This window comes from Eumetopias jubatus, unplaced genomic scaffold (genome assembly GCF_037043125.1).
Source record: "Eumetopias jubatus isolate StellerSeaLion01/CBP00866 unplaced genomic scaffold, mEumJub1_p1.0 scaffold_4, whole genome shotgun sequence".
Taxonomy (NCBI): Eukaryota; Metazoa; Chordata; class Mammalia; order Carnivora; family Otariidae; genus Eumetopias; species Eumetopias jubatus.
In genome coordinates, this window is record NW_028274810.1 from 149,130,424 (window position 1) to 149,146,598 (window position 16,175).

The 16,175-nt window shown below is 35.8% G+C and overlaps 1 protein-coding gene across 1 annotated transcript in view; it reads left to right on the forward strand.

The window, feature by feature from the left end:
* Positions 1-16,175, forward strand: part of VIRMA (vir like m6A methyltransferase associated) — a 61,330-nt gene that overhangs the window by 24,065 nt on the left and 21,090 nt on the right. The window contains exons 9-16 of the mRNA XM_028110490.2: positions 3,970-4,461; positions 5,493-5,647; positions 8,180-8,262; positions 10,665-10,758; positions 10,896-11,440; positions 11,978-12,213; positions 12,674-12,926; positions 15,355-15,572. Coding sequence (XP_027966291.1) covers positions 3,970-4,461; positions 5,493-5,647; positions 8,180-8,262; positions 10,665-10,758; positions 10,896-11,440; positions 11,978-12,213; positions 12,674-12,926; positions 15,355-15,572 — 2,076 coding nt within the window. The remainder of the gene's footprint in view (positions 1-3,969; positions 4,462-5,492; positions 5,648-8,179; positions 8,263-10,664; positions 10,759-10,895; positions 11,441-11,977; positions 12,214-12,673; positions 12,927-15,354; positions 15,573-16,175) is intronic.

Sequence of the window (16,175 nt, forward strand, 5' to 3'; positions counted from 1 at the left end):
CGCAGGCAATTTTATGTGGTTGATTTTGGGTTTTTTTAAATTTGTAAGCAGTGCATATCTGTGTAAGGATATTCTGTATTTCAAAATAGACAGTAGTGAAACTGAAAAGTATACTACTGTGGGAGAGCTATATTTTATTAGCACTTAGTGTAGTAATAGCAATGTAAGTTAAGGATAGTGTTAGTCAACAACAGTGCTTAGATAAGCATGTCTATGAGCAAGAATAAATGAGGAACTATAGAGTTGCTTCTGGGAAGGTGGTGTGATACAAGAGGTTGGCCCAGGAAGGAGAGAGCTTTTCTGTGTGAACCTGTTTGTACTTTATCTCTCTTACATTGCAAGTTAAACTTATATTTTACTAATGTAATTTTACAGACGTGGTTAAATATCTTTAAGGTTCAGTTACTATTTATTTATGCTATTTATTGTTTTAAGTAGGCTCCGTGCTCAGTGTGGGGCTTCAACTCGCAAACCTGAGATCATGAGTCGTATGCTCTACTGACTGAGCCAGCCAGGTGTCCCTTTCTAAATCTATTTGTTGGTAGTGTTTTGCCATTATTAGGATCAGTGCCCACGGTAGATTTTTAAATTTTGGTTTAATTTTTGCTACTTTTTTTGCATTTTGCCTGTAAATGATTTGCTAGCTAATGGGAAAATGGCATTTTTATTATGTTATTCCTTATTTCTGTGATTAATGTTTGCCTTCATTTGGAGCATTACTGCATTAACAGAAAATGGGGTGCTTGTCCATTCTAAAATCTGTACCTGTCCATTCCTGTTTTTAACTGAGCTGTTAGGTCTTGCCTAAGTTTGAGTTCTTTGAGGAACAAAAGATGATAATGCTAGAGCAAGGTCTGGTAGGAGATGAAGTCAAGAGTACAAGTGTAGGGGTTTGGCTTTGAACAGAAGAAAAGAAATCTTATGTGTATACAAATATGGATGCATTTGTAGTATGGAGACAGTAAAGGAGCCAAGGCACTTTGCACTTATCACTTAATTTTTAATAAGGTAAGAGGTGAGGTCATACACTGAGGATAACGGAGGGTAGTAACTCTAAGGAAGGGAGTAATGCTCTCAGTCACTGAAGGGAAACTGGTAATTAAAGGCTTATTAAGTATTATTTTCTCCTCCGTAACTGGAAAAGGTATATTTAAGTATCAGACTTGAGGAAGTAAAGGGCCTTGAATGCTGTGCTGAGGAATTTGGATTTTGTTTTTATTTATTTATTTATTTATATTTTTATTTATTTTTTATTTTTTTTAAGATTTTATTATTTATTTGACAGAGAGAGAGACACAGTGAGAGAGGGAACACAAGCAGGGGGAGTGGGAGAGGGAGAAGCAGGCGTCCTGCCGAGCAGGGAGCCCAATGCAGGGCTCGATCCCGGGACCCCTGGGATCATGACCCGAGCCAAAGGCAGACGCTTAACGACTGAGCCACCCAGGCGCCCCTTTGTTTTTTTTTTTAATTTTTATTTTTTTAAAAGATTTTATTTATTTATTTCCAGAGACAGAGAGAGTACGAGCGGGGGAATGACAGGCAGAGGGAGAAGCAGGCTCCCTGCTAGGCAAAGAGCCTGATGCAGGACTCGATCCCAGGACCCTGAGATCATGACCTGAGCTGAAGGCAGACGCTTAACTGACTGAGCCACACAGGCATCCCTGGATCTTGTTTTTAGAATGTGGGAAGATCTTTACTATTTCGGAGTAGTAGATTTGATAGGATCAAAGTAGTATTCTAAGATTATATGTTGTAAGGTGTGTTGCAATGGAAAAGAAATTGGAGTTATTAAGTAGATGAGCTGGTCTAGTTTGTACTGTGTTAAGTACTTAATATAGTGGCACTTACAGGGAATTGTGCTAATATTGAGAGTTTGTGAAAGAGCAGTTACTGGGACTTGGCAACTGGACCTAATAGCTAAGAGAAAGTGAGAAGGAGCTAAAGATGTTTCTAGCTAGGTTAACTATTGGAATGGGTTTTATTGACAGAAACTGGTAAATTAGGAGGGGCAGTGAATTTTGAAAGCACAAATAATTTTGCATTTTGGAAGGATTAATTTGAAGTGATGATAAGGCTCTAACGTCCTCTGTGTAGTCTCCAAGATCACTCTCAGGATTTGCCAGTGGTACTCACAGGACTCAGCAACTATGATTTATTACAGCAAAAGGATACAAGGCACCATCAGCAAAGGAAAAGGGTACACAGGGAGAAACCTGAGGAAACCAGTCATAGGCTTCCAGAGTCCTTTTCCAGTGGAGTCACATGGGACCTGCATAATTCCCCCAGCAAGAAATTGTGACAATGTGTACAAAATGTTGCATACTGAGGAAGCTCTTTAGAATCTCAACATCCAAGCTTATTATTGGAGGATAGCCACATAGGCCCCCAATATCTACTGTGTAACAGAATCCCAGGCTCCCAGAAGAAAGTAGGTGTTCAGTGTAAACCATATTGTTTGCATAAACAAGTTTAGGCACAGTGAGCATTCTTAATAGTTGGGTGATGGGAGCCCTCCCCAAATCCAAGTTCCCAGATGCTAACCAAGGGCCCGCCTTGTAAGAAGGTGTTCTTAAGAATATAAGTAGTCTGAGGCCTGCAGTGTTAACTATTTTCTGAACACTCCACAAGGTGGTTAAAGATACTCTTTGAGCATAGTAGTTATGGGGTTTTGTCTTCTTGAGGGTTCTGTTTGCCTTTGTAGTCAAGAAGTTACTGGGGGTGTTTATTATCCTGAAGTAGAAGTCTGAGTTTAAGGAATAATATGAGAGGTAGTTATATATTCTAAGATTCCAAATATAGGACATTCTGAAAAAGGCAAAACTATAAAGACAGTAAAAAGATCAGTGATTGGGCGCCTGGGTGGCTCAGTTGGTTAAGCGACTGCCTTCGGCTCAGGTCATGATCCTGGAGTCCCGGGATCGAGTCCCGCATCGGACTTCCTGCTCAGCAGGGAGTCTGCTTCTCCCTCTGACCCTCTTCCCTCTCGTGCTTTCTATCTCTCATTCTCTCTCTCTCTCAAATAAATAAATAAAATCTTAAAAAAAAAAAGATCAGTGATTGCCAGGGTTAGGGGGAGGGAGAGGAACAATACTTGGAGCACAGTGTTTTTAGGACAGTGAAAATACTCTGTATCAGTAGCATTTGTGTCTGTTTTGGGGTCTTGAGTAAGTTCACACTTTTTCTACTAAAACTATGTATGCTAAAAAATGGTTCTTGGGTTTGATAAAAGTGCTATGTATGGTAGTATTAACTCTTCAAATACTAAAAATTGATAATTTGAATTTGTTTTCTCTAGAGGTACTAATTCAGATATATTGCCTATAGTAAATATGAATAAGCTATATATTTTTTATAGTATATGTACTGTATTTTTCGTAGGTACACTAATTCAGATATACTGGTGTACCACGAATAGAGTAGGACCATGGTGAAAAAGGAACATTTGATGAGTGGTCTGAAAAGAAGACCCAGAATTAATTCCCAGAATTAATTAATTAATTAAGGATTTTATTTATTTATTTGACAGAGACACAGAGAGCACAGATAGGCAGAGGGAGAGAGAGAAGCAGGCTCTCCGCTGAGCAGGGAGCCTGACGCAGGGTTCGATCCCAGGACCTTGGGATCATGACCTGAGCCAAAGGCAGATGCTTAACCAACTGAGCTACCCAGGCACCCCAAGAAGACCCAGAATTTAAAGTCAAGGTTGATTCTGGAAAGATACTTGTCAACAGTTATATGTCAAATATCCGTTGAATGTTAGCTAGAAAAAAGCCTCACATAATTTCCACTTTTATTTGACCCAGTGGAGAGAAGACTTGCTGCCACATTATGTTTTTAGTTAAAGTAGTATATTGCTAAGGATAAGGATTATGGCCATTAAAATTTTAACGCCTCTCCTATCTAATGAATACTGAATAAATGAACAATGTTTTACACTGACTTCTTATATATCAATTAATTTTTCTACAGGTATCTTCATAGTCATCACTTCTTGGAGTTAGTTACCTTGCTTCTGTCAATTCCAGTAACAAGTGCCCACCCTGGTGTGCTGCAAGCCACAAAAGATGTTTTAAAGTTTCTTGCACAGTCACAGAAGGGTCTTCTTTTTTTTATGTCGGAATATGAAGCAACAAATTTGTTGATCCGAGCTCTGTGTCACCTTTACGATCAAGATGAAGAGGAGGGTCTTCAATCTGATGGTGTTATTGACGATGCATTTGCCTTGTGGCTGCAGGACTCAACACAGACATTGCAGTGTATTACAGAACTGTTCAGCCATTTTCAGCGTTGCACAGCTAGTGAAGAAACTGACCATTCAGATCTTTTGGGAACCCTTCACAATCTTTATTTGATTACTTTCAATCCTGTGGGAAGATCAGCTGTTGGCCATGTTTTCAGTCTTGAGAAAAATCTCCAAAGTCTTATTACTTTAATGGAGTACTATTCCAAAGAAGCCTTAGGGTAATTTTCTTTTTACTCCCTAAATTTTCTATTATACTGGAAAACTACATCAGTAAAGGGCTAGTTTCTTAAAAGGTGTTGCTTTGAAAGTAAAAATTATTATAATTATTTTTTGCCATAATACATAATTTGTTAATTAAGGATTAGAATGGTAGAAATTTCTAAAATATAAGATGTGCCTGTAAAGCAACAAAGTGGATCTTTTAGCAGCTTCTTCCAGTTTCCCATTGGTGTTGACAAGATTACAAGATTACAGCTATAGATCTCTTGCTAATTTGTGTGTAGGGGAATGCTAAGGCACCAGAATATATACTTGCAGAGTAATGAGGACTATCTTGCTGTCTTTAATTTTCCCTTGCCTTTAGACTATGGTGCTCTGGTTTCAGAAGTACTTTGACTGAATGGGAGCAGGGGATTTAGAATGATACTAGTTTTCAAGAGCTGCCCAGTAGGGCAGAGGATTGATGTTAGTGTCTGAGGAGATAAACATGGTCTTCCTGGCTCGTGTCATACAAAGCAGTGACATCCAGGTAACTGGCCTCACAACAGGGTCTTGATATGACTCCTTGAGGGACAGATCTTTTTTGGGGGGACTAGGAAAGGCAGTGGCTTTAACCACAGCAGTTTTAAGGTAGAAGACAGTGATGATGGCAGTAGATTGATTCATCACACTTATTCCTACTTAATCCAGAGTGAACAAAATTTTAAAGGAGACCATTGAAGTATACTTCGGAATCTTTCATTGCTAATGAAGTATACTTGTTAATATTTCATTGTTCTTTTGATCTTCTTTCTTAATAGGATTTCACTCTCCATTGTGATGCATATGCTTTGTTTATATACTTTTAAGTAGTGTTTTCAAGTGAGTTGGAAGTGAACTTTAAAATGTAATTTCTTGTCTTCAGGGAGTTAGTCATGTTTCATTGTAAAATTCCTTGGTCTCTTTAAAACCAAATAGAAAAAAATGTTTAAAATTGTTCCTGGAAAAGTTGTTTTCATACCAAAAACTTTAAAACCTTATTTTGTTTCAGTGATTCCAAGTCTAAGAAGTCAGTAGCTTATAATTATGCATGCATACTTATTTTGGTGGTGGTTCAGTCTTCCAGTGATGTCCAAATGCTAGAACAGCATGCAGCATCTCTCTTGAAGCTGTGTAAAGCAGATGAAAATAATGCTAAATTGCAAGGTATGGTACTTGAAGTTACTTAAGCATTTATGATATGTGAAGGAAAAAGCCTTTGAATATCTGTAATTAGTATTTTATCATGTTTTGATAATATACATAGTAATATTCTGTTACTTCTTGAAAGTGCCCTTTATGAAAGTATTTTATATGGTGTTCTTAAAAAGATTTTTAGGAAATTGTCACAAGTACCTTTTCCTGGAAAATCATGGTAATTGGTGGTTAGTTGAAGTTCCTAATCAAAATGGAAATAGCTTGAAGGTGAACTCAAATGTTCAGTTTGTTTTTGTTTTTTTTAAGATTTTAAAATTATTTTTAAGTAATCTCTACACTCACATGCGGCTCGAATTTACAACCCTGGGATTAAGAGTTACATGCTCCACCGACTGAGCTAGCCAGGTGTCCCCAATTTTTTTTTTTTTTTTAAGTAGGCTCCACGCCCAGCATGGAGGTCAAGGCAGGGCTTGAACTCACGACCCTGAGATCAAGACCTGAGCTGAAATCAGGAGTCGGATGCTTAACCGACTGAGCCACCCAAGCACCCCTTCAAAAGTTCAGTTTTGTGTATCGTTTGTGTATGTGTGTGTTTTCTATATGTATTTCTAAGTATAACACTATTCTAAGTACAATTTAGAAATCCATTTGTCATTAATTAATATACATGTGCTGTCCTCAAAAGTGAAGGATGGTGAATATGAACATTATTTTCTAAAGTATATAAATCTATGTTGAATGAAGTTTATGGCAAACCTTATGTGGGCAGTCCTGAAAAATTGAAGGTTATCTAATCACAGTTTTTTTTAATTTTGTTTTGGTTTCTTTCTGACCTTACCAAGTAGAAAATTTGATGACATTGAGTAAATATTGTAAATAGCATGTGGACTTTTTTCTTCTTCTTTTATTTTTTTGAGAGAGAACATGTAAGTGGAGGGTGGTGGTGGAGGGACAGAAGAAGAGGGAGAGAATCTTAAGCAGACTCCCTGCTAAGCGTGGAGCTGGAGGAGGGGCTCCATTCATGACCCTGAGATCCTGACCTGAGCTGAAATCAAGAGTCGGATGCTTGACCGACTGAGCCACCCAGGCGCCCCTGACTTTTTTCTTTTTAATCTTAAATTTTATGTGTGATACCACCAGTAAAAGTATGGGTTAGTAAACTCAACTTCTTATATAGGAAATAGGTTTTTTCCCTGTAGTGTGCCTTTATAAAAGGAGGGCACACAACATCTTCAAGGGTATTATTAATGCTTTATTCTGGGTGATGGTTAAACATATTTGTTTTATTATTGTTCCTTGTATCTTTCACTTGAGCAATATATGCTGTATATATGAAAGAGTTAATTTAAAAACACATAGGAAAAATACTCAGATGTACATAGGTGTAATCCTCATGGAGAATTGTAGAACCAAGGGGAGACATGACTACTATTTTCAGTTTCCTTTAGTCATTCCCAAAAAGTGTCTGGAACTGGCATATCACTTTTTACATTACATTTAGAATGCTTTTCTTAAAATAGTTTTGGTGATAAAGTATGGATGTTACAGCATAGGTTCTAGGAGAGTTTTTTTCTTCTATGTTATTCCACTCAGTTTTTTTTTTTTGAAGTATAATTGACACACAGTGTACATTAGTTGCAGTCGTACAGCATAGGGATTACACAACTCTATATGTACAACATAATGATTGCACAATTCTATAGTTATGCTGTGCTCACCAAAGTATAGCTACCATGTCACCATACAATGCTGTTATACCATTGACTATATTCCCTATGCTGTACCTTTCATCCCCATGACTTATTCATTCTATAACTGGAAGCCTTTAACTCCTACTCCCCTTCACCCATTTTGCTCATCCTTCCATACCCCTTCCCCTCTGGCAACTACCAGTTCTCTATATACTTATGAATCTGTTTCTGCTTTTTTTGTTTGTTCATTTTTTTCTAGCAGAGTTTTGAATTCAGTTGTGGTAAATGGTATATTTCATTTGTGATTGTTTTATAAGCGAAGTTTGTTGTTATTTTGGGATGATAGTGATTACTTTTAATTTTATAAAGGCAAATTAGGAAATTGGCAAAATTTAAAATTCATGTTATGAGAAATGTCACTCAGCAAATGTCCCTGTTAGAAATTAATACATTTGTGTGTGCTTTTTTGGGGGTGTGGGAGGTGGTGGTAGCATTAGGTGAATAAACACTATTTTATTATTTGTTAGTTTATAAGCAGTCAATTTTACAAATTTTTTTTAATGTTGTAAGTTGATGGTCCTGTTTAAGCATGTAAACACTTAAGTTTTTCAGAAACCAAGTAACTAAGAATGGTCACTTCTTATTTCTAAGCCTGTATGTAGCCCATTCACATTTCACGTTAAGGCTTGTTTAGAGAATTAGACATAAGTTTATCCCTGTATGAAATTTAGATTATTGAAATCAATGTGAATCTGATAATGTTCTTCTTTGGAAAAGAATACCTTTACTTCCTTTGTTATAAAGACTTTTTATTTTAAAATATATTATGAATGACCTTTTTGTTTTTAAGAACTTGGCAAGTGGCTTGAACCTCTGAAAAACCTTAGATTTGAAATTAACTGCATCCCAAACTTAATTGAATATGTTAAACAGGTAAGTAAAGCCTAAAAGTGCCTTGATTTTTTTTAAAGATGATTTTTTAATTAAAAAACATTTTTTTTAAAGATTTTTAATTTATTCATTTGTCAGAGAGAGAGAGAGAGAGAGATAGAGAGAGAGCACAAGCGGGGGGAGAAGCAGGCTCCCTGCTGAGCAAGGAGCCCGATGCGGTGCTTGGTCTTGGGATCATGACCTGAGCCGAAGGCAGACGCTTAACTGACTGAGCCACACAGGCGTCCCTTATTTGTTTTATTTTAGAGAGCGAGAGCATGTGCACATGAGCAAGGGGAGGGGAGAGGGAGAGAAGCAGACTCCCCACTGAGCGGGGAGCCTGATGTGTGGGGCTCCATCTCACAACCCTGAGGTCGTGACCTGAGCTGAAACTAAGTCAGATGCTTAACCAAATGAGCCACCCAAGCACCCCTAAAAGTGCCTTCATTTTATGGAACTGTATGGTTCCAAATATAGTAATATTGCATTAAATCATTTATGTATATAATACAGTAATTTTTAAGTGTATTTGATTGGTTTGCTAGATTTATGGTACAGATTGGTGTGTGTGTGTAGATGGGTGTGTGATGGTGTGTATATGTGAGTACACTTGTACACAACCCTGTGTGTTGTACTACTTTCCACTACCAAATTCTGTCCTATTTTATTTCTCAAATTAAAGTAATGTCACCTGCCATTTTGATGATCTTTACAACAGCGTGCCCTGATAATTTAACATAATTGTTTCAGTTAAACTTTGGTGAAAAAGATCTTCCTTCAAAATTTTTAGGTGAAAATCAACAAGAGTCAATTCTAGATAATTACAATGGGAACTAGTTCTAAATTTGTTAATTTGGGATGGTCACATCTACAAATAAAACATTCATAAAAGTTGAAAATCCTGTATCATAATAGTGCATTTGAAAAATTCATGTAATTAGTAATTTAAAAATTCATTAAAACTGTTGCATTGTCAATTAGTTTTAAAAGTTAGTATAGTTTTAAAAGTTAGGAAGAAGGACTAAAGGTGGTCATAGATGCATAAAAAATTTTAAGCTAGAGAGACAGAATTGGACCTTGAATTATTTCCTCTTTCATTTAACAGATGAGCTGTGTGTATTTTTTGTGTGTGTGTGTGTGTGTGTGTGTGTGTGTAAAACACCTTGGTTTTGGAGTTGAAATGTGTGCTATTAAAATAGCAACCAAGTACTGTTTGGGTATATCTGCTTTGGATTTTTCTTTACTGACTTGTCTACCCTTATCTTCTCTTTTTACTCCATCTTTCCTAAGAGTACTTTTTACCTCCTGTGGTGCCATCATATTCTCTGTTCCTTACTCTGTGCCTCAGATGTCATCTAGAGTTTCTCATATAGTCAGTCTTTTATTTGGCAGAAGTACAATAGATCCTGTAAATTTAGATGGTCATGTGTTCAGGGTACTTGTGCATGGTCAGGAGAATGTATAAGGTGTCCAATAAAGATTATATGCTTGGGTAAAAGTTTTTAACCAATAAGAAATTTAGCTCTAGACATTTCAATTACATGCTGTAATTGAAAGAGTTTTTATTTTTATGTAAATCCTTATCCATTAATTATAGTTATTAATAAGAGATTCTCATTCCAAGATATACCAAAAACAGTTGATCTGAGAGTGAAACTTCTCTGTGTGCTCCATGCTGCTTTATGTAATTTGTGGAATTATTGTGGAAAGGCAGCAAGGAAGAAATTAGAAAAAAATGTATAGGGGAACGGAAAGTGGGGGTTAGCAGCTGAAATAGTAACATTTTTAAATTCTTCATAACAAACTTCTTCAGAGTTTTTTCAAAACCATCTATGCTGCTCTGTGGAAACTACAAAAACAAAGAAATTTACACATAACTTATTTGTTGTGAGGAAACATAGCATGGGCAGCTGCTAAGAACATAGGCAATTGTATTTCTTTTCACTTTAACCATGCCCTAACTGGTCATCGCAACCAGATTCCTGTGGTATCTGCTTTGAAGTGTATGTTATGTAGTGCCAAAACATTCCTTGTTGCTTCTTCAGTTTTGAAAGAGGTTTAGTACCCACAGGGCTTTGTAAAATCAGTCATTGCTTCATTTTTGGGAGGGAGAGTATATAGAAAGAGTATATGAAAAAGAACTTTTTTAAATTCTTAATACAGGGAGTCTCATTCATTTTTGTATGTTACTTTTCATTTTAATCTGTACTTTTTAATATACTTGAACTTTGCAACTATTAACTTTTATAAAATAACCTTTATAAAAACTTTATTAGTTTTATTCATGTTTTAAATTTACATAACATGAAACTCATATTTTTAATTAATGCCTCCTTGGGAATTTTTTCTTGATTCATATCCATGCACCAAGAAATTAAACTTTCTGTTCATTTTTATTTTTAAAGAATATCGATAATTTGATGACCCCGGAAGGAGTTGGCCTTACCACTGCCTTGCGTGTTCTCTGTAATGTGGCATGTCCACCACCTCCTGTTGAAGGTAATATGGCTATTATACTTTAAAAACTATTCTTAAGTCTTCGTATAAATGCTATTTATTAAATAAAATATTAAAAAATCTTAACTAATTATTAACATATAAGTAATTAGTTTTTTTTCCCCTTATCCTATATAAAGGTCAACAGAAAGACCTGAAATGGAATCTTGCCGTTATTCAGCTTTTTTCTGCTGAAGGAATGGACACCTTTATTCGGGTTCTACAAAAATTGAACAGTATTCTGACTCAGCCTTGGAGGCTCCATGTCAACATGGGGACTACCCTTCACAGAGTTACTACTATTTCAATGGCTCGCTGCACACTCACTCTTCTTAAAACAATGTTAACGGAACTCCTGAGAGGTGGATCCTTTGAGTTTAAGGACATGCGTGTTCCTTCAGCACTTGTGACTTTACACATGCTCCTGTGCTCTATCCCTCTCTCAGGTCGTTTGGATAGTGATGAACAGAAAATTCAAAATGATATCATTGATATCTTACTGACTTTTACACAAGGAGTTAATGAAAAACTTACAATCTCAGAAGAGACTCTGGCCAATAATACTTGGTCTTTAATGTTGAAAGAAGTTCTTTCTTCAATCTTGAAGGTTCCTGAAGGATTTTTTTCTGGACTCATACTACTTTCAGAGCTGCTGCCTCTACCATTGCCCATGCAAACAACTCAGGTATCACTTCCATATAACATGCATCTTATAAATGACTGCAGTAACACTTTAAAAAGCCAGTGATTTTGTTATTAAAAAAAAAAACAAAAACAAACCCACAACCCTCATCCCCTTCCCCTAAAAAAGACATAAAATAACTGGATGAGGGTGAGATAAAACTGAAGCAAGTTGGTCATTAAAGAAATATGGGGGTAACATTTTAAATAAATTTTTGTTAATGTGAATTTTATTATGCTGTTCTGTATACTTGTACTTTTGTTATTTTTAAAGCCTTTTTTTCCCTTTATCTTGTGTTAGAATTTGCCATTAACTAGGTTGGTTCACCAATGGACTCTGCTCTACTGACTGCTAACCTGAGAACAATCAGATTTTCTAGATGCATTGAATTCAAGCGAATGTTTAATTGTATAATAGAAAAATGTTTTAAGCATGTAGTAAAGATGTTCTTTTCATAACAGTTCTTCCTGAACAGTTTTTGTGACTATAAATAAATATTTAAAAAAATCTACGTACACACACAATATACTTTTTTAACAGGTTATTGAGCCACATGATATATCAGTGGCACTCAACACCCGAAAATTGTGGAGCATGCACCTTCATGTTCAAGCAAAGTTGCTCCAAGAAATAGTTCGCTCTTTCTCTGGCACAACCTGCCAGCCCATTCAACACATGTTACGGCGTATTTGTGTTCAATTGTGTGACCTTGCCTCACCAACTGCACTTCTGATTATGAGAACTGTGTTGGATTTGATTGTAGAAGACTTGCAAAGGTATTTTCATTTTGCATTAAAAATTTTTTCCTCAAGTTATTCTTGATACAGATACATTTTTTTTCACTTAGAATTTGGAAATCAGGGTTTAGAATGCTTAGATAATATATATTACGTATAAATATATACTTATATACATATACGTGTGTGTATGTATATGAATATATGTAGATTATTTTTAATTAGAAAACTTAATTTCATGTGCAAGATACCTTGAAAGTCTTGATTTTGGGTGTTTGAAAGGTGAACTATGAAGTACTCTGATTTAAAAAAGATACTGAAATCTGAATTTATAAAATTTTACAGTAATTGTAAAATTCCAGAGAAGTCGTCATATCCAAGGAATAAAATGTTTTATACAAGATTTGTATATCATGATATGTGTTGAAAAATAAATATTAGTTAAATAATGCCCTAAAATTAAGTATATTGTTTACTAAATGTATTGATTTTATTTCAGCACTTCAGAAGATAAAGAAAAACAGTATACTAGCCAAACCACCAGGTTGCTTGCTCTTCTTGATGCTCTGGCTTCACACAAAGCTTGTAAATTAGCTATTTTGCATCTAATTAATGGAACTATTAAAGGTGACGAAAGATATGCAGAGATATTCCAGGATCTGTTAGCTTTGGTGCGGTCTCCTGGAGACAGTGTTATTCGCCAACAGTGTGTTGAATATATCACATCCATTTTGCAGTCTCTCTGTGATCAGGTATTTATGGTTATTTTATAAATTCTGTGTGTTTGTGTATGGTTTAAAAGCTTCTCTTGATATAAATCTTGGCTCTGAACACAGAGATCTCATCTGTTTTATTAATCCTGTTGTTTAGGGAGATCAGTTTGACTAGTGAACCAACAATAAAATGGTGTGGTGCTTCATAGCTTTCTTTAGGTTTGTATTTCACAGGTTTCTCTGAAGTCTCTTTTTCTTTATGAGATTGCATCCTTGGATAGTTACTTTATGTGCCACTGAATTCTTTGGGGTTGGTTATGTCTAGTATTTTCATTTTCCTGCCACTTATACACAGATTCTTGAATTTTATAGCTTTGTGATTGGTTGAATTAATAATATCATGTTCTTGTTAGGACAACTTTTGAAGGTATCAGAGACGACTACAGTTTTAGTGTGTTTCAGACTACTCTGCTTACAGATGTTGACTAAAAGTAGTAGTATTTCTGCCTCTCTATAATATTGGCTTCCAGTTTATAATTCCATGAGTTAATGATAATTGTTTTAACTTTTAAAGCCCATTGTGATTGAGATCTTTGAACATTTCTTTGTCTTTTTTTTTTAAGATTTTATTTGTTTTAGAGAGAAAGTGCACACATAAGTGGGGAGAGGGGCAAGGGAGAGGGAAAGGGAGAGAATCTTAAGCAGACTCTGGTCCAACCATGGAGCCTGATACGGGGCTCAGTGCCGGGCTTGATCCCATAACCCCAAGATCACCACCTGAGCCGAAACCAAGAGTCAGTTGCCCAACCGACTGAGCCATCCAGGTGCCCAAGATCTTTGAAGATTTCTGTACATAATTGGTACTTTCGCTTACCATAATGCTTCTGCTATCTAATCATCAGATGTGATTTTTTTTCATGCAGAATATTTTTAATAGGATCCCATGTTGGAAGATTATCTTTTTTCAGCTGACAAAAATCCAGTTTGGTTACATTTAACACATAAGTCAAGAAGAAACATTTTTCGTGTGACTTGTTTTCACGAAAAGAGGATCTGGTTGAAATAGTTTGGGACGTGGTAGAAAGGATATTTAAAGTCCTTATACCTTAAAATGTCCTTTTGACTGGTGTTATATAATCCACATTGGGTTTTATGACTAATCTGAATGACACTATAGGACCCTAGCTGCCCTGTTCACATAAACCTCATTCTTGGCCTCATCTTATATATTTTCCTTCTGATTCAAACTTTGTTTTATAGTTTTAACCCATGTTGAATCTTACTTTGTAGTATGTTGAGGTGATTAAAGGCGATGAGACATACCCAAAAATGTGTCTGTAAATGTTTATAAAAAGAGTGGTGGGAATTTTTATTGTTGGTTAAACTTGCTTGAGTATTGAAAAACTTGAATTTTAAAAGTATATAAAAACTAGAGGAAAATAATTACTTGGAAAACTGCTTAAGTGTTTATTTGCTCCATCCATTTCTTTTTGTGATGTTTTAAATTCCAGTATGGATATGTTTATTTATTTATTTTTAAGATTTTATTTATTTGACAGAGAGCACAAGCAGGGGGAGCAGCAGACAGAGGGAGAGGGAGAAGCAGACTCCCCGCTGAGCAGGGAACCTGATGTGGGGCTTGATCCCACTGGGATCATGACCTGAGCTGAAGGCATAAGGCACCCCAATATGGACATGTTTATTAAAATTTATTTCACTGAGGGGCACCTGGGTGGCTCAGTGGGTTAAGCATCCAACTCTTGGTTTTGGCTCAGGTCATGATCTCAGGGTCATGAAATCAAGCCCCCCCCCACCCCCCACAATCTGGCTCTTGCTCAGCAGGGAGTCTGCTTGGGATTGTTTTCCTCTTCCTCTCCCCCTCACCCCAGCTCACCTGTGCATTTGCTCACTCTTTCAAGTAAACAAATGCAATCTTTTTAAAAAATTTTATTTCACTGAATGATTTCTTTATAAATTAAAAAAATATTCAAATGAATCAATAATACAATGATTTAAAGTATTTTAGTACCGAAAGTAGTTCACTTAACCATTTGAAGACAGAAACTACACTCAGTGTGACGTGGAAGGAAAAATTTTTAGGGGTACCTGGCTGGCTCAGTTAGTAGAATGTGCAACTCTTGATTTTGGTGTCATGAGTTCAGGCCCTTTGGGCATAGACCCAAATGAATGAATATGACGTTCTTTTAAAGTAAAAATATTGTAAAATATTTGTCTTTATTTCTTTAAGTGTATATCTTTGTATCACCTTTTACAGAAGAGCAAAATTACTTTGTGTTTGAATTTATATTTAGCATAGGAAGGTAACAATATTTTTTTTTTTGGAAGGTAACAATATTTTGATGAGGTAATTACTGAGTATTAATTGGTATGTATTCCTAATATAAAAATGTGAATTGATGGTGATAATAATTAAAAATTTTTCCCCTACTCCTCTCTTCCCTCACAGGACATTGCTCTTATTTTGCCAAACTCTTCTGAAGGTTCTATTTCTGAACTGGAGCAGCTCTCCAATTCTCTACCAAACAAAGAACTGATGGCCTCAATCTGTGACTGTTTACTGGCTACGCTAGCTAACTCTGAGAGCAGTTACAACTGTTTACTGACATGTGTCAGAACAATGATGTTTCTTGCAGAGCATGATTATGGATTATTTCATTTAAAAAGGTAATGCTTAATTTAGTATATTCTTGGACTTAATTTTTTATTCTGTCACTCCTCCCCAAATTGATTAATTCATAGCTAATTATAGAAAGTTGGAAATATGATTTCTTTCATGTGGAGAAATTTGTATGTATGGAAAAGGTTTGTTAGCAGTGAAGTGTGCTAGTAATAAAATCTTCAGGATTAAAATTATAAATTGAATAGATAGACAAATTAATGTGGGCATCTTACAGTATTTAAGAAGGGAATCTTACTGTTCCAGGGATATTAATTCACACTATATTTGCTTTGTTTTGATATGTTTTCCTGTAGTCCTTCAAAAATGATGATGGTGTGGTATTATGGACCCTAAATCTAAAAGTACTGATTCTGTGTTTTTTATTCTGTAAGAGGAATGGCTGAGATAAAATTAATTTGAGATAATTTAAACCTCAGGTATAATTTCTGCTCTAGTCTCTCTGTCCATGCCCTAATCTTTTTCTTCTCTAGGAAGGTAGCTGGATACTGTGTAGATTTCCTTGGGAATTTGTAGAAGTATGTAGGATTATGAGATAGAAAGGAGGAAGAAACATACGTTTGTGCCTCTCATTTATTCTTACAACATTG